The sequence below is a fragment of the Tiliqua scincoides genome, chromosome 4, assembly GCF_035046505.1.
Source record: "Tiliqua scincoides isolate rTilSci1 chromosome 4, rTilSci1.hap2, whole genome shotgun sequence".
Taxonomy (NCBI): Eukaryota; Metazoa; Chordata; class Lepidosauria; order Squamata; family Scincidae; genus Tiliqua; species Tiliqua scincoides.
Genome location: NC_089824.1, coordinates 179,517,350 through 179,542,074, shown reverse-complemented (window position 1 = coordinate 179,542,074; position 24,725 = coordinate 179,517,350). Strand labels below are relative to the sequence as shown.

Genomic DNA, 24,725 nt, shown 5'->3' with positions numbered 1-24,725 from the left:
TCATGTTTCAAAAGTGATTTCATGTTCTTTTGATCTGTTTTGTTAGTCCCCTCTGGGCCAGTTGGCAAAAAAGTGACCTATATATTGATACATATATTAGAACTATGCAAATAGACATAAATCAGTACAAATGTACTGATAAATTTACTGTCTTTTAATCAGTAAAGAGCTGAATAGTGGTCATGATTAGACTTTTGGAGCAGCACACGAAGTTTTGGGAGGACCTTTCAGAAGTATGCATCCACCATGCCCATATTACTTCACATTTGAGGTTCAGGCCCTGCATTTCCTGTGATGGCATTGGTTTCAACTTGATTTCCAACCAACAATGTCTGAGCTTCTTCACAGGCCTACTTCTTATTTTCAGGGCAGAAATACAAAATTTCCTGGAAAATCTGTGTTCCTAAATCCACATTTTGTAATGTACGAGTAACTGGAAACTAGGATGAGGCTGGATATTTAACCTTTCCCATTCCCAACAATTCACCCTGGCAAATGTTCCTCCAGGTCTCCCCCCCCCCCCCCCACACACACACACACAAAGCAGGGATTTTGTATAGACTTTGATAGCCCAGTTGGGAAATAGATGACTAAATAATGGCTGAGATTGTTTGATTCTCCTCTCTTCTGCAGAAGAAATCAATGGATGGAGGAAGGTGAAGCACCCTCTACTTGCCTACTAACTCTCTCTTGCAAGCTCCCCACCCACTATAGCACAGAAGGGAAATATGGCTATAGGGACATCCAGTCCAAATCACCACACAATAATGCTACACCTGTTACTTGTCCTGCAACAGCAAGAACACTACCCATCAGGTACCATTACCTTCACAAAACTCTGTAATTTCTGACCACTTAAAGTTTCTTCTACAAATCACAGAAGTTGTACGCCTGCCAGGAATTTTACGAAAACCTGGCTTGCACTCATATATAAGTGTGGTCCCAGCTGGAAAGCTCTCCTTATTTCTAGTTACGTCATCCGGCACTTTGGCATATTTCAGTTTTTCTGGCCTCTTGCAGCCAGCTGCAAAGAACACAAACATGAAAACGAAGAAAACAGAGTAAGGGGTAAGATATCAGGCTGAGGACAGCTGTGCAGTAAAGGACAGAATAAGGCAATGCTCAAGTGAACAAACATTCACTGCTGTGCTTTGAAGCAAAATGTTAAAGGTGGACAGCTTTCATGTAGGGGAAAGGAGAAAGACAGTCTCCTGATTCAGAGTTTGATTCACTAACCAACCTGTCTCTCAAATGGTTTGCGAGGCCAGGCAGAACCTGGAACTGAGACACAAAGGTGAAGGTGTCTCGATGTTAGGGGACATCTGCATGCAGCTGAAGATTGCATGTGTTGTCTTGCAGCTGAACGTTTTAGTGAGGTCAATTATGCCATTTTTCTCACCTCCTATATACTTAAGGGGCATTCTAAATATGCTTCTAGAGGGAACATGTTTGTCAAAACAGGCTATATTGCTAATAACGTGCAATTATGGCAGCTTACTACTAAAAGGAAACACTGCTAAAATATAAATCCCAAATGCAAAGTGCTTCCAAATACAAATTACAAGGTATCATATGAAAATCAGACTCTTTCCTGAGCACTACAGTACAGAGGAAACAATAGGGACATATCCTGGTATAATATTATATTATATTTGCTATTTTTAGTATAGTCTCCAACCTTCTCAGGTCTATTTTGATTTCAGAAGGAGATCAGAGAAGTTTCCTTCTCCCATAGGACCTCAAAATCATTTAAAAAAAAAAAAAAGAATGGCAAAGGAGAAAGCAGCAAAGAGCTATTCAGAGGGATGCTTTGTTGGAGGGGTGGGGGAGCAGGAATAGTTGCTCCTCCCCAGCTGAAAATAAGGAAGCTCTCACTGTATAGGAGGCGCCTTTGCCCAGTTAGTAGGACCAAGCATTCCACCAGAAAAACCTGAAGTAGGAAAACGGTGACCATGGACTGGGAGGAGGTGTTCCTTTTCTAATCATGCCCACAATTTAGTTGCCCAGTCAAAGAGCTTGCCTCTCCTATGAAATGCTCTTAAGGCCCTTAAATTTTTTTCCATGAACTTGAATTTAGTGATATTCATATGTGTATCTGTTTTCGTAAAAACAGCCAAAGTAGAGGCTATTTAATTCAGTGTAAAAGAGAGAGATACATACGGCCACAGGAATCACTGGTGTGTATCCAGGCACCATTCACACAAACAATAGTACCATTTCCGTCAAGGTTGCGATACATATTTTCTTTGCATTGGTACACAACATAACTGGAAGAAGGAACAGATTCTGGAAGGCTTGGATATGTTGTTTCCAGTTCAGAATACTGAAATGTCGGCAACTTGCTCATATAGCAATTTTCTTTTGCTTCTGGAAAAGTCAAAGTTAGTAGAATGCAGCATGAAATTTGCATCAAAGTAATATTTTTTTTGTTCACATTCTGCACTGTATTTATGATAGCAGTCAAAGGTTAACTCTGACAGCAATTCCTGCAGTGAGTAGTAATAAGAGACAATAGAGACATGGAAGTGTTTTACTACACTAAGTTTTTAATATGTTTATCTGTTGGTTAAATTATGTTTTTAATCTGTTTTTAACATGTTGTAAGCCACCTTGGGTCCCTTTTAGGGAGAAGGGCGGGATATAAATAAAGTTTATTATTATTATTATTATTATTATTATTATTATTACTACAGTTATCTTGGAGAAGTGAACATCTCTGAAGGATGCCTTCCAAGCTGGTCTCTTCTGGTAGGGTGCTCTGCCTCTAACTGGTAAGTCCCAAGCTATTATCATAAGAACATAAGAACAGCCCCACTGGATCAGGCCATAGGCCCATCTAGTCCAGCTTCCTGTATCTCACAGCGGCCCACCAAATGCCCCACGGAGCACACCAGATAACAAGAGACCTCATCCTGGTGCCCTCCCCTACATCTGGCATTCTGACTTAACCCATTTCTAAAATCAGGAGGTTGCGCATACACATCATGGCTTGTACCCCATAATGGATTTTTCCTCCAGAAACTCGTCCAATCCCCTTTTAAAGGTGTCTAGGCTAGACGCCAGCACCACATCCTGTGGCAAGGAGTTCCACAGACCGACCACACGCTGAGTAAAGAAATATTTTCTTTTGTCTGTCCTAACCCGCCCAACACTCAATTTTAGTGGATGTCCCCTGGTTCTGGTATTATGTGAGAGTGTAAAGAGCATCTCCCTATCCACTCTGTCCATTCCCTGCATAATTTTGTATGTCTCAATCATGTCCCCCCTCAGGCGTCTCTTTTCTAGGCTGAAGAGGCCCAAACGCCGTAGCCTTTCCTCATAAGGAAGGTGCCCCAGCCCCGTAATCATCTTAGTCGCTCTCTTTTGCACCTTTTCCATTTCCACTATGTCTTTTTTTGAGATGCGGCGACCAGAACTGGACACAATACTCCAGGTGTGGCCTTACCATCGATTTGTACAACGGCATTATAATACTAGCCGTTTTGTTCTCAATACCCTTCCTAATGATCCCAAGCATAGAATTGGCCTTCTTCACTGCCGCCGCACATTGGGTTGACACTTTCATCGACCTGTCCACCACCACCCCAAGATCTCTCTCCTGATCTGTCACAGACAGCTCAGAACCCATCAGCCTATATCTAAAGTTTTGATTTTTTGCCCCAATGTGCATGACTTTACACTTACTGACATTGAAGTGCATCTGCCATTTTGCTGCCCATTCTGCCAGTCTGGAGAGATCCTTCTGGAGCTCCTCACAATCACTTCTGGTCTTTACCGCTCGGAAAAGTTTGGTGTCGTCTGCAAACTTAGCCACTTCACTGCTCAACCCTGTCTCCAGGTCATTTATGAAGAGGTTGAAAAGCACCGGTCCCAGGACAGATCCTTGGGGCACACCGCTTTTCACCTCTCTCCATTGTGAAAATTGCCCATTGACACCCACTCTCTGCTTCCTGGCCTCCAACCAGTTCTCAATCCACGAGAGGACCTGTCCTCTAATTCCCTGATTGTGGAGTTTTTTCAGTAGCCTTTGGTGAGGGACCGTGTCAAACGCCTTCTGAAAGTCCAGATATATAATGTCCACGGGTTCTCCCGCATCCACATGCCTGTTGACCTTTTCAAAGAATTCTATAAGGTTCGTGAGGCAAGACTTACCCTTACAGAAGCCATGCTGACTCTCCCTCAGCAAGGCCTGTTCGTCTATGTGTTTTGAGATCCTATCTTTGATGAGGCATTCCACCATCTTACCCGGTATGGATGTTAGGCTGACCGGCCTATAGTTTCCCGGGTCCCCCCCCCTCTTTCCCTTTTTAAAAATAGGCGTGACATTTGCTATCTGTTGCATCGGTTCTCAAACATCCAGCTTTTCTCCACTGCATCTCACACCTGCCCTTTCTCCAGCCAGTGGGGACTTCAAATGCTCTGAATTCATCTTCAACTCTGAATCCTTGCACTGCTTCCTCCCCGAAATGGGAGTGTTTTTCAAGGTGTAACCTGAGCTACATTTCCACAAATTGGCAGTTGCAAGCTCAGACATAAATACTATCTTAAAGGACACCTTCTGCCATATGAATGCACATGCATTCATCCTGCTCATGCTATGCCACATCAAGAGGTGGAGGTGCTGGACTTTCAGTAGTGACAGTGATTTCAACTTGATTACATCAATCAACAAAATCTGAGCTTCTTCACAGGCTTACTTCTTATTTTCATGGCTATGGTACAGACTTTCTTGGCACATTGGCTTTCCTAAACCCATATTTTGTAATGTAATAGTAAACTGTTGAGGGTCTGGATATTTAACCCTTCCTATTCCAAAAATTCACCCTTGCAAATGTTCCACTAGGTCAGGGGTGAGCAAACATTCAACATCTCAGTCAAGATGACAAGCTGAATCTGCTGAAATTCCCTTTTCTATACAATTGTTAAAAGTTCAGGATCTCTAAAGTGGAAAGTTTGTCCACCCCTGCTCTAGGTCATATTCCCCCCCCCCCCAGCATTACATAAGGATTTGGATAACCCAGCAGGGGAATAAAAGGATAAATAGTAGCTGGCGTTTTGTGATTCTCCTCTCCTCCTCCTCAATGGATGGATGTATTGGAATCGTGGAAGATCTGGCGAGGAGGTAGATGTGGTGTCAGCAGTGGCCCCTTTAAAGGTAAGGCCTGGGCATCCAGCAGAGTGTGCTGCACAGCTGCAGCCACTGGAAGGCAATAGGGCCCTCAGGGATATAAGGAGCACCTGAGGCAGGAAGGGTTTGTGGGTTGTAGAAGGAGTGCAGGTTGGAGAGGACAGGACTTGACTTTGGAATCTGACCTCGGACTGTGGCTTGGCTTATTGACTTTGTCCTGGATACTCTGACTGACTTTGTGACTAGTGGGCTGACTAATGGACTGCTGGAGACACTGGAGTTTGGTGTATGGCTGCTGCACCCAAGACCTGCTGAGGACCAAGGGTCTGCTGTAGTGGTGGGAGGCTGCTGGCAGGAGAGAGGACCTCTGCAGGTTGAACAGGTGAGCTACCCTGGAGGTGGGGTCTAGCAGGACTGCAGGGCAGAACCAGGGTCATTTGTTGGGGGAAAGAAGGGGAGCTAATTTGCTTAAAGTGGGCATAGTTCTCCAGGCAGAGCTTGGCATTGGGATTTGGCAGAACACTGGAGTAAGGTGATGCCAGAGGTGTTCCTGGGGGTCCCTGCACCTGGGGCAACCCCCCCATTTTCTGCCCCTCACCCCCCCATTTTTGCCCTTCCTTCTCGCCCCCCCCCACATGGGACGAACAGAGATATCCTGTGGAGCGCTCTGGGGCTGCTGGAAGCGGTGCCCCAGACAGGCAGGCTTCCAGCAGCCCCAGACCGCTCCAAAGGAGACCTCCATGCTGCTCACAAGTGGTGCGGAAGACTCCACTGGAGCCCAGGAAGCGACACGCGTCTCCTCCAAAATTGAAGGAGGTGTGCGCCGCTTCCGCTCCACCTCTGAGGGATGCCCTCAGAGGCGGAGCAGGGGTGCCCAGGAGCACTCCTGGGAGGCAGTGTCTCGGTGCCAAGGGGGAGATGAGATAGGCACCCTAGAGCATCAGTGGCTCTCTAGGGCGCCTGTCTCCTATCCTGCTATAAAGGGGGGGAGGGGAGGGGTGGCTCAGTTGGTGCTGAGGCGCTGATGGAGAGGCAGCAAGCTTGGGGTGCGGGGTGAGGCTCCGAGAGGTGCCCCTGGAGGGTCAGCACTTGGGGCATTTGCCCTGCCTGCCCCACCTAGGTATGCCATTGGGTGAAGCCCACTGATTCTCTTTACCAATTCCCCCTTCTTCCCACTCTAGCACAGAAGAGAAAAGTGATTACTGGGAGGTGACATCCTGCCTAATCACTATACAACAATGTTACACCTGTTACTTTTTCTGCAACAGCAAGAGTCCTAAATCATTAAGAACCATTACCTTCACAAAACTCTGTAATTTCCGACCATGATAAGTTTCCCCAACAAGTGAGAGAAGGAGCAACCATGCCAGGAATTATTTGATAACCTGGATTGCATTCATATGTAAGTACAGTCCCAACTGGAAAGGTTGCCTTATATTCATCTGCCTGGTTAGTCAGTCTGGCATATTTGTAGTCTACTGGCCTCTCGCACCCAGCTGCAAAGAACACGAATTATAAAAAACTTAGAAAACAGAGTAAGGTTTGAAATATCAGGCTGAGAACAGCTGCTCAGTAACAGACAGAATAAGGCGATATTCAAGTGAACAAATATCCATTGCCATGCTTTAAAGCAAAATTTTAAAAGGTAGACAGCCTATGTGAAGTATAGGGGGAAAGGAAAAGACAGTCTCCTGACTCAGAATTTGATTCACTGACCAACCTGTCTGTCAAATGGATTGCCAGGCTAGGGGGAACCTGGGGCTGAGACACAGAGAGGACAAAGATGAAGGCATCCTGATGTTAGGGGACATCTGTGTGCCACTGAAGATTACATATGTTATCTTACCACTAAATGTGTTAGGGCACAATCCTAACCAGGTCTACTCAGAAGTAAGTCCTATCTTGTTCAATGAGGCTTACTCACAGGAAAGTGTGGTTAGGATTGCAGCCTTAGTGAGGTCAATTATGCCATCTTTCTCGCCTCCTATATACTCAAGGGGGCATTCTAAATATGCCTATAGAGATAACAACTTTATCATTAGGTTATATTTCTCATAGGATGCCATTATGTTAGCCTGTTATTAAAGGAAACACTGCTGAAATATCAATCCCAAATGCAAAGGCCTACCAAATACAACTTATCATATGTTAGGCAGACTCACTCCTGAGCAAATGAAAGACACTGATATCCTGGGATAATAAGAATAACAACAATAATGATAATATTCAGCTGTTGAACTATTATTATTGTTATTATCGTCATCACAGTCATGAAACTTTTGGATGCTCACTTGTTTGAACTCTACCCCAGATTTTAAGAACTGGTTTGATATTACCATAAAATATTCAATGTTTCTAGCAGTTGCAGTTGTTCAACTGTTATCTTGTCAGTGCCTATATTGGCCAGATATTTCTTAAGGGCTTTGGGGATAGCAGCTAGTGCACCAATGTCGATAGGGGTGGTGGTTTTTTCTTCCCCAACACTGCTGTACTTCAGTGTCCAGGTCTTTGTATTTTGTGATCTTTTCCAATAGTTTCTCCACCATTCAGTTATCTCCTGGATATTTGGCAATATCCAGATGTTTATAGGTACATGCTTATACATAAGTATATGCTTACTTTAAAACAGCCAATAAACAGACTATTTAATTCAATGTAAAAGAGAGGTAGATAGATACATACGGCCACAGGAGTCATTGTGGTATATCCAGGAACCGTTTACACAGACAACAGTACCATTTCCATCAGGCTTTTGATAAAAATTCATTTTGCAATGGTACACAACATACGTGGAAGGAGAAACAGATTCTGGAAAGTATGCGTATTTCAGTTCCCGCATAGAATACTGAAATGTCGGCAACTCGCTCATATAGCAGTTTCTTTTCGCTCCTGAAACAGCTAAAGTTAGTGAGATTGTTACATCAAACTTGTATCAAAGTAATTGATATTAGTTTCACATCCTGCATGGTATCTATGATAATAATCAGTGGCTAACTCTGACAAAGTCCTGCAATGAACAGTAATGAGAAACAAGAGAAGTAAGGGTTTTACAAAGCTATCTTGAAGAAGTGAACATCTCTGAAGGATGCCTTCCAAGCTGGACTCTTCTGGTAGGGTATTCTGCCTCCAACTGGCAAATACCAAGCTATTATCTGTGGTACCAGTTCTCAGTCATCCAGCTCTTCTCCACTGCATCTCTCACCTGCCCTTTCTTCAACCAGGGGGGACTTCAAATGCTGCTCAACTATTAATCCTTTTGCTACTGCCCCCCAATGGGAGTGAATTTTCCAGGTTTAACCAGAGCTACATTCTCAAGTCTTGCCAGTTGCCTGCTCAGACTGTAAGTAATGTCTCAAAGGCCACCTCCTACCATCTGAATGTACGTGCATCCATCTTACTCATGCTAAGTCAGATTAATAGGTTGTGGAGCTGATCTCCAGTGATTGAGAATCCACCACCAAGCAGTGGACCTCCCCAGCCCTGCGCCCAGGGCAAAGCCCCGTGAGTTATTGCTGCCCCTCCACAGAAATCCACCCCCCCTACTCACCAGAGGCTCATTGTTCCTCGCATGACCCATGAACACATTGGAGAAACCTCTGTGAGGTTCCCCGATGCTATAAACTGTGCTTCTGGGAAACCAGAAGCACAGTTTCCACCCCTGTCAGGAGCCTCATAGAGGCTTCCACAGGGTCCTGGTGCCTCGCGCCTGGGGCTTTTGCCCCATCGGACCTTATGGTAGGTTTGCAACTGCCACCACCTCCCTCAGCAATCTGTCCCTCTGCCAAACTGCCTTTACCGTCAAGAATTTCTTCTTGATATCCAGCCAAAATCTCCTCTCTTGCAGTTTGTACGCATTGGATCTAGTTCTAGTCTCAGAGGCAGCTGAGAACAAATTTGTCCCTTCATATGGCAGCCGTCTTCAGGTATCTGAAGAGCACTATCATATCCCCGCTCAGCCGTCTCTTCCCCATAATAAACATGCCAAGTTTCCTCATAGGGCTTGTTCTCCAGCCCTCTGATCATCCTCATTACTTTTCTCTGAACCTGCTTCAGTTTAGCTGCATCTTTCTTAAAGTGAGGTGTCCGGAATTGGACACAGTACTCCAGGTGAAATTTGACCAATGCAGAGTAAAGCAGAACCACAACTTCTTGCTGCTTGGAAGAACAGTTCTACAAATGCAGGCTAAAATTACTTTTACATTCTTTGCAGCTGCATCACATTTCAACTTGATTTCAACAACCAACAACCAGTGAGCTTCTTCACAGGCCTACCTCTTATTTTCAGGGCAACAGTACAGATTTTCTTGGTATGTTGGCATTCCTAAATTCATATTTTATAATGTAACTGAGCACTGGAGAGAGGCTGGATATTTAACCCTGGCATAATTCACTCTGGCAAATGTCCTCCAGATCATTAGCGCTCCCCCCCCCCCCAGTAAGGATTACATAAAGACTTAGATAACCCAGCTGGGAAACAGATGGATAAATAGTAGCTGGTGATTCTCTTCTCCTCTGTAGGAGAAAAATCAATGAATGGAGGAAGGTGAAACACCCTCTTCTTGTGGTTTTATGATTCTTCTCACCTCCTTTTCAATGAATGGAGCAAAGTGAAGCCCACTGACTCTCTCTTACAATTCCTATACTATACTATTCCTTACAGTGCTATACCACAGAGGGGGAACCTGACTACAGGCAACATCATCCCCCAGTCACTACACAATAATGTTACACCTGTTACTTGTTGTTCAAGAGCAAGTGTCCTAAACCATTAAGAGCCATTACCTTCACAAAACTCTGGAGTTTCAAACCATGAAAGGTTTTGCCAACAAAACGTAAAACCAGAATCCATGCCAGCAATTATTTGATAACCTGGATTGCACTCATATTTAAATACAGTCCCAACTGAAAAGCTGTCCTGATTTTCAAGTTCATGATCTGGCACTCTGGCATGTGTCAGGTTGTAGGGCTTCTTGCAGCCAGCTGCAAATAAACAAGAAACATGAAAACTTGGACAGAGGAAGAGTTGAGATATCAGGCTGAGAACAATTATACTGAAAAGAGTAAGGTAGTGCTCAAATGAACTAACATTCATTGCTGTGATTTAAAGCAAAATCACATGTAGACAGTCTACATGTAGGGGGAAGGAGACAGTCTTCTGCCTCACAGTGTTATTCACTGACCAACCTGTCTGGGGAATCAGGCATCAGGGCAGTTTTCTTTCCCAACCTTCATCTTTTATTTGCCCAAGCAAACAACTCACTGCTCCTTTGAAATAGCCTTCTCAGACACTGAAGTTCTTCCCCAAACATATACTTATCAACTTTCATCAGCAGTTCTATTCACATATTTCACAGCACAACCCAAACCTTGTCTTGAGCCAAGGGTCTTGCAACATGTCATAAAGAATGTTTGAGGCAACTGGGGAGCAAGCAGCACTGAAAGGACTGCGCCATACCAATGACACTGCATCCAGAACATCGGCCGCTGGTGGAGATGAGTGAAGCACTGGACAGCAGAGGGGCGGAAGAGGTGGGGAGAGGGCATTTCTGGGTGGGGGAGGGTGGAATGGGGGCAGGTCAGGCCCAGGAGTAGGTGGGATCAGTGGCGCAGACTTCCACTGTATCCTATCTTCCTTCCTGAGTCTGAAAGCCCTACACAAGAATGCTCGGACTTGCACCAGTGAATTAGCTGATGCAGATCTGAGCAGCCCCAGGGGCAGGCTGGAGCTTTACTCCCCTTACCCTGAGAGGAGACCTCCAGCCTGCTCCCTACAGCAGAGGCAGTGCAGCCCCACTGCACCAGTGCTAGTTAGCACTGGACTGCTCATGGTTGAGCTTCCTGCTAAATAATTGCTGCAGCTCATAACTGTGGAAGAATAATCATGAATTTTTAAAGCAGCCAAAATACAGACTATTTAATTCATTGTAAAAGAGAGAGATACGTACGGCTACATGAATCATTGCTGTGTATCCAGGAACCATTCACACAGGAAATCCTACCATCTTCATAAGGGTTTCGATGAAAATTTCCTTTGCATTGATAGACAACAGAAATAGTAGGAGGAAGAGGGTCCGAAAGGTTTTTATATTTTGGTTCCAGCTCAGAATACTGAAATACCGGCAACTTGCTGATTAAGCATTTTGTTTCTGGAAGAGCTAAAGTTTGGAAGATAATTTCATCAAATTGTTAAAAGAAATTTTATTTTGGATTCCACATTCTGCCTTCTATCTATGATGGCAGTCAAAAGTTAACTTGGAGAACAAATTGTGTATTAAACAGTAATAAGAGACAATACTAACATGGAAGTGTTTTACTACAGCTGACGAAGTTTCTGTATTAGGAGATCTGTTTTTATCTAATATTCTAGGCAAGCTGTCAGGACCTTGCAGACCCCACAGAATTGAATGAATATATTCTTGCAACATTCTTAGGGTGCAATCCTAACTGGTAATTAGGTCAGTAAGTCCCTTGCACTGGCCCAAGGGTGTTGCAAAATCACTTTCGTGCCACCTTGGAGGCCGTTAGGCCAGAACAAGGGACTTGCACCGGCAGAACTGCGCCATTGTGGGTCCTGGGGACAGTGCCCTTTCTTTAACCAGTGGGGACTTCAAATGCTGCTCAGTTCTGAAACCTTGAGGTGCTACCTCCCATGGGGTTTTTCCAGGTGTACATGCATCCATCATGCCCATGCAACATCACATTAAGAGGTTGAGGCTGTGCACATTTCAGCAGTGGCAGTGATTTCAACTTGATTACAACAACCAACAGTGTCTGAGTTTCTTCACAACCTACTTCTTATTTTCAGGGCTGCGCTACACATTTTCTTGGCCCATTGGTGTCCTAAACCCATATTTTGTAATGTAATTGAAAACTACGGCGAGACTGGATATTTAACATTTTGCATTCCCAAAAATTCACCCTGGCAAATGTTCTTCCAGGTCTCTCCCCCTACCACAGTAGGGATTGTGTATAGACTTTGATACCCCAGCTGGGAAATAGATGGCTAAATAATGGCTGAGGTTGCTTGATTCTCCTCTCTTTTGCAGGAGAAATCAATGGATGGAGGAAAGTGAAGCACCCTCTTCTTGCCAATTGACTTTCTCTTGCAATTCTCTCCACCCACTTTAGCACAGAAGGGAAACATATGAACACTCTATGAAACTGTATATGAAAACACTATAAGAAAATGACATCCTGCCCTAGTCACTACACAATGTCACACCTGTTACTTGTTTTTCACCAGCAAGTGTCCTAAACCATCAGATGCCATTACCTTCACAAAACTCTGTAGTTGGTAACCATGATAACCATTATAAGTTACTTGCACAAGGGCGCAATCCTAACCCCTTATGTCAGTGCTTTCCAGTGCTTAAGGGCTATGACAGGGTGGGTTAGTATTGCAGACCTTTGCCCTGGGAGCGGGGAGGGATAAGCCCACCATTGTTTTAATTATAGATTTCAGTTGTTCAGCTTCATGCTAAATAATTGCTACAGATTATAACCACAGAAGAAAAATCATGCTTACATTTTAAATCAGCCAAAATACAGACTATTTAATTCAATGTAAATGAGAGAGAGATACATACGGCCACAGGAATCATTGGTGAACACCCAGGAACCATTCACACAGGAAATCGTACCATCTTCATAAGGGTTACAATGCAAATTTTCTTTGCATTGATAGACAACAGAAATGGTAGGAGGAAGAGGGTCCAAAAGGTTTTTATATTTTGGTCCCAGCTCAGAATACTGAAATACCAGCAAGTTGCTGATTAAGCATTTTCCTTTCACATTTTCCTGATTAAGCAGGCTGCTCGGATTTGTGCTACCTCCAGAGATGGAGCAGATCTGAGTAGCCCCATGGGGCTGCAGTGGCTCTCCCCGGGGTAAGCGATTCCTTCTGCCCTGGGCTGAGCCATACAGCACCTGAAACTTGGGCTGGTTACAGTGCAGGCCCGCTGGCCTGCCTCTTTCTAGTGCAAGTTAGGACTGCACTGTTACTCATTTATATTTTATAGTTCATTGTTAAAGTTACCATAGCTTGAAACTGAAACACCAAATGCAAAGTGCTACCAAATACAAAGGTATGATATGAAAATATGATATCATATAAAGGTATCATATGAAAATCAGAATCACTTCTGCGCAAATTGGAGACACTGATATCCTGGAAGAATTACTATTATTATTTTTGTGTTCTTCATAATAATGAATCCTCACTTCTTGATAAAATGCTTCCCAAGTGTGTTTAGATAGCAGAAAAATGCAAAGAAGTTTTCCTTTGCCTCAAAAGAAACATAAAGGTGAGAGCAGGAAACTACTCCAAGAGATGCTGTAATGGAGGGTAGTAGGGACAATTGCTCCTCCCTAGCTGAACAGATCCATGACATCACTGCACAAGGTGCCTTTTTGCTCATTTAGCAGAGGCAAGCATGAGTTGTGGAGCTGGTGACTGGAGCGGTTTTTCTTCTCTACCCCTCACCCCATAGTTACCCAGTAGAAAAACTTGCCTATCCTTTCAATAGCTTTTCAGGTCCAAAATCATTTCCCCAAAGTTGAATTTAGCTATATTTAATTCAACATAAAATAGATACATACGGCCACAGGAATCATTGGTGTATATCCAGGAACCATTCTCACAGAAAATAGTACCGTTCTCGTCAGGGAGTCGATGAAAATTTTCTTTGCATTGATAGACAACATGACTGGAGGAAGGAACAGGGTCCAAAAGGTTATTATATTCTGGTTTCAGCTCAGAATATTGAAACTTTGGCAAGTTGATTGTAGAACAGTTTTCTTTATATCCTGAAAGAGAAAGTTAGTGAAATTATTACATTAAAGAGTATTTGTAATTGTTTTTATAGTTTCATATTCTGCCATTTTTCAATTACGGTACTCCAAAGTTAACCCTGGGGTCAAATCCTGTAACGAATAGAAATGAGAGACAATATAAATATGAAAGTGCTTTACCATGATTACCTTGCAAGAGGAGAAACTTTTTAAATCTAACATTGAAAACAAATTTGCAGGACCTAGCAAGTACGAAGAGAATGAGCAGATATATTATTGCAAAATTTTCCTTAATGTTCCTAGGTTGTATACAAGTAGTTCCTGGTAGATTCTATCTTCAAATTTTTGTTTCAATAAGTCTGCTCTAAGGACCAGCGCAGTGTCGCTTATCTCAACATGGGGAGGGTGCTACCCTATTACACCCACCTTCTTCCCAATCAGTAAGTATTTGAAACATTGTCCAGCACTCTCTCACAGCCCTCATGCTGCTACCCCACTGCAGTGGTGTTCCCAGAGGGGGAACAAAAAGGTATGTTTTGCAGGTGTCTCAATGCACCAGGTGTGAGGCCCCTCCCCCTCACCTCTGAAGCCATTCCAGGTGGTGAGAGCAATGCAGAGGAGTCACCTCTGTATTGCTCTTGCCGCCCAGAATGGCTTTAAAGGTGAGGAGGTGCTTACATGGTGCATTGAGATGCAAAACTTACAATTCCCCTCCCCCAGGAACACCTCTGCCCCACTATTGGGGGATTTCTTCAAGGTGCCATCACTCCCTTGTGTTTTTGCAGCTGCCTGCCCAATTTGCTGATAGCATCAATGACCACTGTCTGTCATGTGACTGAATGCTCTCACTGAGACTTGCTGGAGGAGCCCTAATCAAATGCCATTCCCAGTGGTGTGGGGCTGAGGGTGAAGTTGTACTCTCAGACATCTACAGCAAGAGGAGTGTGTCATCAGTAGGAATGCTTTGGTCTGCCTTTTAAACCTTTTTCAAAATGTTTTAGCTGAGAAGAAGAATCAGGCTCAGCAGGAGGCAAACTGAGAAATCTGTTTATCTTCAGCCTTTTATTTCAATAAGACTATAGGCCAGGAGAAATGATTATTTCTATCTCCTCAACATAAGAAGGGTGCTGTGGTGTTGCAACACTGTCTCTTTTTCCAACATACCAATCCCCCTTCAATGTTATAGTTTAATTATAATGGTAGCATCATACCTACACTGGTACTAACCAGTATTGCCCTGTAGTCAGGTTTAGTAAAGCCAGTCCAAACCATGGTTTCAAACTCTGAGGACCATTGGTTAGTATTAACCTCCCTTGCCTTAGGATTAGCAACTGGACTGCCAGTTGGTACTCCTTGGAGAGCCAATTTGGGCCTATGGCAATGTTCCCAAAGTCCTACTTTGGACTATGGGTCTGCGAGGCCCTGACGGTGCCACTGCGATCATGGTGCTGCCAGGAGAAAGTGTTTTATAACTTACCAAGGGGGGCGGTTGCGCTGGCCTCCGGGAGGCTTGCAGTCACCTCTGTGGACTCCCTGCTGCTCCAAATAGTGATTTGTTGGAGGGAGAAGGAAACAGTGCAGTTCAGCCTCCAGAGTAGGGGTGCCCAAACCCCTGCCCAGGGGCCATTTGCAGCACTCAGGGACCCCCAATCTGACCTGCGGGGAGCCCCCAGTCTCCAATGAGCCTCTGACCCTCCACTTGTTGGAGCCTGTGTTGGCCTGAGACAACTGCTGTCAGTGTCAGGGTGACTGTTCGACCTCTTGCGTGAGCTGCAGGCTGAGGGCTCCCTCCACTGCTTGCTGTTTCACATCTGTGAAGCAGCAGCAACAGCAAAGGAAAGGCCGGCCTTGCTTTGTGCAAGGACTTTTATAGGGCTTGAGATATTGCAAGACCTCTATTTATTCATATGTTTCATCTAATATATTCATTTATGTAAATTTATGTAAATTTATTCAAACTTATTCAAATTTTAAATGTAAATTGATTGTTTTTTGCCAGCCCCCAATGAAATGTCAGAGAGATGATGTGGCCCTCCTGCCAAAAAACCCGACACCCCTGCTCCAGAGGAACAAACCATCATGTTCCACAGGATGTGAGACATGACCTTTCTAAGCTGTTGGACAAGGAATTCTCCTTCATGGATGAAGATGATGATGAGATAAGAGTATAAGAAAGGCAATTTAAGCTTGACATTCCCTTTGACTCCAGAAGAAATAACTTGCCACTGATCTTGGAATTCGATCTTGGAATTTACAACTGATCATAGCTACTTGGAGCATTTGGGAGGCCCACAAGGGGGCTCTGCTCCACCACATCCAGAACCACATGTTGGACCTCCTGGCCCGATACAAGCCCACTGTACTCTGGGTCAGCTATTTCCGGTGCAGACTTGAGAAACCGCATTGCGGGGCCCACCCCCTTGCCTTATGTCTGTGCACCGGCCTCCCTCTATGCATGGTGGTACAAAAGTGACTTACGTCACTTTCATGACACTTCTCGGCCAGTGCAAGTTGTGCCAGCCCATCTACGGGTCAGAATTGCACCCTTATTTAAATAATTATCCCATGTTCAATTTGTTGCTTGTTATGATTTTAGGTTGATTGCATTGTCAATTTCACCTTTACATAGCATTTTTATTTGCTCCTTAATCATACATACCTTGCTATTTCTTTCATAAAGCAATAAACCATTTGGGACATTTTAGTTACAGTTGTGGTCTTTGGTATATTTTAGCCAATGCAGCTAACAAAGAACCTAAATCTCAGGTGTGCTCTTTTCATTGATTGACATTAACATACCAGGGCTTCAATCTGATACATAATTTCCTAGGAGTAAGCCCCAGGAATGGCACAATGAATCTTACTTCTGCTGAACAGACACACATTAGATTATGGTATAGCTAGGAAATGTATTGCCAGTTGTTTTTGCTATCTGTAATTGTTCCCTGAAGAATGAAAATGTAAATGTTTTCATCCTATTTGACCAAATCCAAATACAAGTTATCTTCTAACATTCTTTTAGCCCCAATCCACTCAGAGCCCATACATAGATAAACACAGACAAAGTCATCTGTGGAGTACAGTTTCCCAGCACAAAGCCATCCATTCCAGCTCCTGTGTGCTGTTGCTGTTGTTGTGGTAAATATTATTAATTAATAGTATTATTGAGCACAATTATTGAGCATTATTGAGTATTATTGAGCACAATTTTGGGGGTGTTTCCAAACATGCACTTGCTGAGTCAATAATCGTGCACCAGGAATGGAGGCTTGCAGTCTTAATCTAAAGGGATTCCAAAGGGATTCTATTTATAATGCTATACACCAGTGGTTCTCAAATGTTTTAGCATCAGGATCCACTTTTTGGAATGACAATCTGTCAGGACCCACCAAAAATGATTTCATTAACCTGGAAGCGATGTAATAGCTGGAAGTGACATTATTAAGCAGGAAAATTAACAACCCCATACAACAAAAATCAAACCAAATTAAGTAAATTAAAAATTTACAAAAAAATTTAAAATAAAGAACCCTCCTAACCTTCCCAAGCAGTTGTTGATCCATTAAAAAAAAAAATTCCCCAAACAACCAAAAGGCTGCAAACCTATCCATACTTACCCAGGAGTAAGCTCCATTGACTATCATTGTTAAAAGCATATACATAGTAGCCTGTTAACTGTACAGATCTGTAATATTACCCCAAATGCAATCACATACCATGGTAGCATCAAGTTTAATATATTAAAAATAAAATACACATTGAAATGAATGGAGACCCACCTGAATTTGGCTCCCGACCCACAGTTGGAGAAACACTGTACAGGGGAGAAATTTCCTTTGAGAAAAGTGTGGCTTTGAGTTGAAAGGGTAAACCAGAAGATTAGACAGTTTACTGTGAGTGTATACAGATGGTCCAAACTAACAATGTTGTCATGGCCGTTCCATAAAGCACAAAACACTGCTTTTGCTGTTGCTACTTAAAGAACTTCTGGCTTAGTACTCAACAATCAGCAGTGCAGAAAGTTGCCCTCTAGACAGGGCCCAACTTCATTCCAAACTGGCAAGAGACACTCTGCCGCACTGCTTTATGCAACCTGGTCAATGAAAGGCATGATGCTGTTATGCAGACATAAAGCTAATGTCGCTGAGATAAGACTGAAGGTACATGCTCCCATTGCGAGGCCCATGATTGCATTCTGGTAGCTGTACTGGTAGCTGTATTTTGGAAAGGACAAGTACAGTTTCTGAAGTGTAGCCTATATCTTATATTTTCTCATAGTAGAATAGTTGGAGTGGGAGTTTAGATGTTAGGCAGCCCAATCCTAAGGACGACTTATGCTGCAAAGCACATTTGCGCTGATTCAAGAGCAGGCCATGCCTGCATAAGAACATGCGCCAGTTTGCTGCCACCAGATCCTATTCCTGCATCGGCCGAGCAAGATAGTTTGCACTGGGCAGCACCAGGGATGGGAAAAGGTGGCTGAGGGTGGCCGTAGGGTGTTCCGTGAGTGGGGAGGGAGCATTTCTGCACGGGGGAGGGCCAGGCTAAGGAGAGGGTGGTAGCAGCAGCAGCCGCGCATGCCACATTCTAACCCCCTTCTTCAGCCAAAGCAGTCTTATTTGGGCTGCTCAGATTTACACCAGCTAAATAGCTGGCACATATGTGAGCAGCCCTGTAGGGCAGGCTGGGGTGTTACACGGGGTAAGGGGGAAAATATCCCCTTATCCCAAGGTGACCTCCAGCAGCCTCCCAACCTGTGCTGGATACAATTCAGGTTAGGATTGCACTGTTAGTTTTTTTTATGTCCCACTGTTTCCTATGTCTTTTGAAGTTCTTATGCCGGTTTTGACATTGGAGGAGCGTTTTATTGATGTTTGGGGCCCATCCATCATTTGGAGGAGGTTTAGGATATGGCATACATTTCTTGACCGACCTGTGTCCCTCCCATATCTCCATCTTGTTTGGGGCTTGTACTGGCAGTGGTTGCAGTGGCATCAGAGGTACATGGCACCACATTGCACTGGTGTCCATGGTGGATTTGTTAATATCACTGGGGCTAATATGGTAGGGCTGTCATGCTGGCATAGCTATCATTGCATTGGCTTCTGAGAATGCCCTGTGCTGCTCAGACTGCTGTTTCTGAAGCATAGGATAGGAAGTGGATGAATAGGCTTATGTGCAGGTTGATTACTAAAGAAACTCCTAACTGACTCTGGGGAGAGGAGGAATTGCCTGCCTGTCAGCTTCCGTTGTGAACATGTCATTCCACCTTAAATGTTTTGGGCCCTTCATTTTACTGGTGACACAGCTTTCAACGTTGTGACTGAACAAAAATGTCTGTGAACATTCACAAGCCACTTCTTACTCTTAGAGCAGCATGATACTTTCTTGACAAATCCATGTTCCTAAACTCACATTTTCCAAGGTAATGCAAATACAAGAGCTGGTGAGATGCTGGATGTTTAACCCTTCAGTGGATGAAGCAGAGCCGCTGAGAGCTGGCATTGGATCTGGGGCAAGATGCCTGACTGCTGCCCCCTTCTTACAGTCTCCAGAATGCATTGGGATAACAGCAGTTGCCCCAATGGCTTGGAGAAAGCTGCAGATGGGGACAAGCCATGCTGAAGACTGGAGTCTTCATGGCCACACTGCTGATTCTGGGGCCAATTGTGAGATCTACGATACTTGATCATTTACTGGTCGTATGGGAACTGTGGACAGTATACTGAGGACAGTATAAGATCTGCCAGGAATGGAGGTGTGTTGGGAATCAAGGCAAATTCCTCTTTGTCCTTCGCTCTCTGGTATTTGGAAGAAATGAGTGGGTTCTAAAGTGTGGGCTTGAAGGCTTGGGCAGGACATCCTTTGATGGGCTCTTGGGTTTTAGGTTGGTATGTCCAGCACCTACAAACACAACAGGAAGGGACTTTGTCCTTCCTACTTTCTCCCAGTTTAGTGAGTGCTGTAAACCCCAAATGCTGAAAACAAGCCTAGAGTCAGCCCTTTAAAGCCACCAGATTGGCTTTAAAATCAGAATTAAAAAGAAGTTTGCAAGAATCATATTGGGTTACATTCAGACTTACTATTAAAAGACGCAGTGGTTAGGAAACTGTCCACTTCCTTGGGACAATCACACGGACGCAGTGTTAAATCTTAATTGAAAGAACAAGGGAAAAAATTCTGTGGTAATTTTAAGCAATCTCAAAGATATCCACCTGAAACTGTCACTGCAGATATCCCTTCTATTGCTTTCCAAACCCATTCTGCTTTTAAGAACTTGGTAGCACACATCGTAATTTTCTGTTACCTTGATTTGGGTTTGTTTTGATGGTGGCTGATTAGAAATGTGGCTTGTTGTGATTTTCCATTAGGTGCCTGAAAAGCAAGCTGTTCCAGAATTTAAAAGCTACCCAAATCTTAGCACCAGAGACTAAGCAGCAAATAGCACCAGGGGCAAATATTATTTTTGAGATTTTGATCCTGTCTCTAGGGACCTCCCATAGTTAAGAAGATCAAGTTAAAAAGCACAATACAGTACAATGATTAAAAATGGTACCTCTTCCTGTTCAGAAGGCAGTTGGTGCCTCATGGTCACTGCAAGGCGGGAGAGGCACAGCTTTAAAAGAGCAAAACTTTAAAATAGCCTTTGGGGGAAAGGGAATTTCAGTAGAAAAATCAGGGAGCTGGTTCAGATGATATCCAGCTTGCTCTGGCCACACGCAGTTAAGAACATACCCTAGCATGTCCAGCTCCCTTGCATTTCTCCTAATTTCATGGGGGGGGGGGAGTTGAACAAACCACTTCTTCACACACTATCTAAATAACTGCTTTAATGTAATATTTAGATTGCATCTGAGGTAGTGGAGGGGGATCAGAATAGAGAAAAAATACAGAATAGGAGCCAATCCTGAGCTTGACGCGCCGGCTTATCACCCACGTTTAAGTCACGTTTGCAAGCTCCCATTGCGGGACTACTCCATTTACCTGGGGGAAGGGAACGAAAGTCCCTTTCTGCCGAGGTGTCGTCCGTGGCTGCCATGGGATTGCAGGATGTGGTGGCAGCCATTTTCGGTGCCACTGCAGCCGCACGCCACAGGAGCTCAGGACTGGGCTCTAAATGAAACCGCCAGTATTATAATGCCATTATACAAATCAGTGACAAGGCCACATCTATTCTGTCCAGTTCTGGTTGCCACATCCCAAAATGGACATAGTAGAACTGGTAAAAGTGCAGAAGAGAGTGACCAAAATGATTACTAGGCTAGCTTCCCCCCCCCCCCGCCTAATGAGGAAAGGCTACTGTGTTTGGGGCTGTTCAGTTTTTTAAAAAGGCACCTGAGGGGGGACATGATTGAGACATACAAAGTTATGCAAGGGATGGATAGAGTGGATAGAGAGATGCTCTTTTCCGTCTCACACAGTACCAGAACCAGTGGACATCCACTAAAATTGAGTGTTGGGAGAGTTAGGACAGACAAAAGAAAATATTTCTTTATGCAGTGCGTAATTAGGCTGTGGAATTCCTTGCCACAGGATGTGGTTGTAGCATCTGGCTTAGATGCCTTTAAAAGAGGATTGGACAAATTGATGGAGGAAAAGTCCATCACAGGTTACAAACCATGATGACTATGTTCAACCCCCTGGTTTTAGAAGTAGGCTACCTCAGAATGCCGGGTGGAAGGGAGTGGCAGCAGGATGCAGGTCTATTGTTATCTTGTGTGCTCCCTGAGGCATCTGGTGGGCCAATGTGAGCTACAGGAATCTGGGCTAGATAGGCCTTTGGCTTGATCCAGCAGAGCTCTTCTTATGTTGTTGAATTAAACAAACTGAAAGTGGATTGAAGCTGCAGTGGAAATGCAGCCCTGGATAGGCTGGGATTGAGGTACCCAAATTTATTTTGTAATAATTTTGTGATGTAGCACATAGTTTGTTTTGTCATTGCCCAGGACTCCTGGAAGCCATGTTGCTGGTGCAGGTCCAAGTAGACCCCTCTGCACCATGGAGGTTTACCCCCAGGTAAGGGAACAAATGTTGCTTTGCAAGAGGAGATCTTGGGACTGCCATTCCCCAGGATGCAGTGCAAGCCATTTTGGCACAGCTGCATCGGCAGGGGGTGAGCATAGGATTGGGCTGTTAGAAAGAATGCCTTATGACCACTCAGAAATGTAGTCGAATGTTATATGTCCCATCGTGCAGGCAGGACAGAGTGATGTAAAGCTGCTAAGGCTACAATCCTATAAACACTTTCCAATATTATTAAATTGCATGGTAGAGTATAGAGGGGGAGTATGTAGTATAGAGTATAGAGAGGGTGTGGTTTCTCTACCAACTCTGTAAAGTAGTGAAATGGTATTAATCCTAGGAAGAAAATAAAAGGGATCCTTTTAAATTTAGATGGGGTCTTGGATTTCACAGTGAATACCGCAATTCTACAATAAAATCAAAGACCACATCCAAGACCACAGATAACACCATAAAAAAGGACAAGTTGGCAATACCAGACACTATCACAGCACAAAAACATGGATCCAAGGGATTGATGCTTATGATTTTAATGTGTATTCCCCCAATTTCAACATCAAATCTGCGGTGTGTACTGTAAAAAAAACACCAGTATAGTGCTATTCAGCATCATTACCTCATAAAAACATGGATCCTTGTCTATTTTACAGGGAATGCACCCAATTCCACCATCAATGACAGATCATATCAGGATTCCAGTCTGAGCCATAAAAACCACAGATCTGGTGCTAACCAGCATGTTTGGGTCTACAGATGACACACCAACAAATCAGGGTTATGGCAATCAGGGATACTGTACAGATACTTGTTTCCTATCACCAATATGTTGCATAAATATATACTCCCTTTGGTTCCAATTATTTTTTCATGAATCCCCCACCACTACGGGACCAATTAAAGATCACTACCATGTTCCCAGAATTCACCATAGGAATCCCTGATCCATTAATGCCTGGAGAGGCCATGGAGCAAAATATTTTACCTAATTTGCCACAAATCCAGCTCCTCATAAATCAGAAAAAATTACATTCAGTTATCTACAGGGTGGTATTGATGCTCCAAAAACTTTATGTTTGTAAAGATTCAAGCTCATTTTATTGGAGGAGACGTGGGGATCAAAGAACACTCTTCCATATGTACTGGCAGCAAAGGAAAAAATAGCCTGAGATTTCTAACATATTGGGTTAAGCTGTCAAACACAAACATCAGCCATCTTAATTATTGACATTTAACCTCACTGGTAATTTAAACAAATGGGTAGCCCGATTCTAGACTGCCCTAATGCCAGTGCTGCAGCCCCTGTACGGCATGTTTGTGCCACTCTGGGAAGCAGCACCGGTAAGGAGGCCTGCACTGCCCAGTCGACACTGCAGAACAACCCCTGGCCACTGGTGGCGAGGAGGTAAGCACCAAGTGAAGTGGGAGTGTGGAAAGGGTGGTGGGAGAACAGGGGAGACATTTCTGAGCAGGGGAGGGTGGAACCAGGTGGGACCGACGGAGGCCTCCTCTGCCAAATCCTATTCCCCATGTCAGGCTTGGAAGCCTAACATGGGGCTTCTTGAGTCTGCACCAGCAATTTAGCTGCTCAGATTAAGCACAGGATCTGGTAATGGCCACGATTCCTGTGATGGATAGGATTGAGCCCATAGAAATATTATGAGTATTACAGCCCAATCCTATTCACACACTGCACCAACAGTGTACATATACATGTGCTGCAAAGGTCATATTTCAAGCCTGTTCTGGCAAAGCAGTGCTGATGTGGCCCCTCCCAGGATTCAGTGTCCCTAACACAGCTTGACACAGCCCACTGTCCATGGGGAGGTATCCTAATATCATGACTAGTGCGACATCAGCACAACTTCCATATGTCATCACTGTGACATTGGCACAACATCGGTGTGATATCCAAGGAGGCAATCACCAATGAGCCACCAATGCTGTGGGAACATCTTCCTTGCCAGTCACTAAGAATGAATAACATAAGCACCTCACCTCAACCATAGGAAGATGCCCCACCCCACCACACACGCAGATACACACACACAATGCAGTACCAGGATGCCACAGCATCCCACCCCACAGGAGTCACAGTTGCATCAGCAGTAAAGAAGCAAAAGCATAAAGAAATTCTAGGGACCCCTGTACCCAGGGTTCAAATCCCTTCATTCCACCCATATAAAAGGAATATCTTTTGTCTAAGGAATACCTTTTGAGCAGAGCAGAGCACAGGTAGAAAGGTAGCTCCCTTGGAAAAGAGCAGCTGTATGAAATAAACACACAAACCCCTCCACGTTGAGGGTTTGAATCCCCATATTTGCCAGCTGAAAGGAGTCCTTTGACTAGGTGAGAGACTAGGATGAGTCACAACGGATGCCTTGCAGTACTCAGGAAAAGCAGAGTGCTGGTGGCCAGATCCTCAAAGACCTGGCATTGGCCCTGAGGCAAGATGCTTGACTGGGCTCCCTTCCTAAATTTTCCTACAGTAAACAACTTTACTACATTTTTAAACAAGTTTTTAATTAGCAGTTTTAACTGTGCATGGGCATGATTAGATACACCTTCAAACAATGCCATGCGTTCTATATGCACACTAAATTAGAAGAAGCTGACTACTGAGGCCTAGGAATTCTTTGAAGTGAACTGGGTGACCTACTATTGGAGATTAGTAATTCTGATGGTATAGATTTCACTTTCCTGTGTTTGAATTGTGCCAATACTGTTACATGTTGGTGCTTATGGAGAGGACCTGGGCTCTATTTCCACTACAACTTTAATGCACTTT

At 44.1% G+C, this 24,725-nt stretch overlaps 1 protein-coding gene across 1 annotated transcript in view; it reads right to left on the bottom strand.

Moving 5' to 3' along the window:
• Positions 1-24,725, bottom strand: part of LOC136648549 (complement receptor type 1-like) — a 119,596-nt gene that overhangs the window by 44,923 nt on the left and 49,948 nt on the right. Inside the window, exons 8-12 of the mRNA XM_066624664.1 lie at positions 13,727-13,933; positions 11,128-11,283; positions 9,911-10,108; positions 6,427-6,624; positions 827-1,024 (exon numbers count right to left, since the gene is read on the bottom strand). Of these exons, the coding sequence (XP_066480761.1) occupies positions 827-1,024; positions 6,427-6,624; positions 9,911-10,108; positions 11,128-11,283; positions 13,727-13,933 (957 nt within the window). The remainder of the gene's footprint in view (positions 1-826; positions 1,025-6,426; positions 6,625-9,910; positions 10,109-11,127; positions 11,284-13,726; positions 13,934-24,725) is intronic.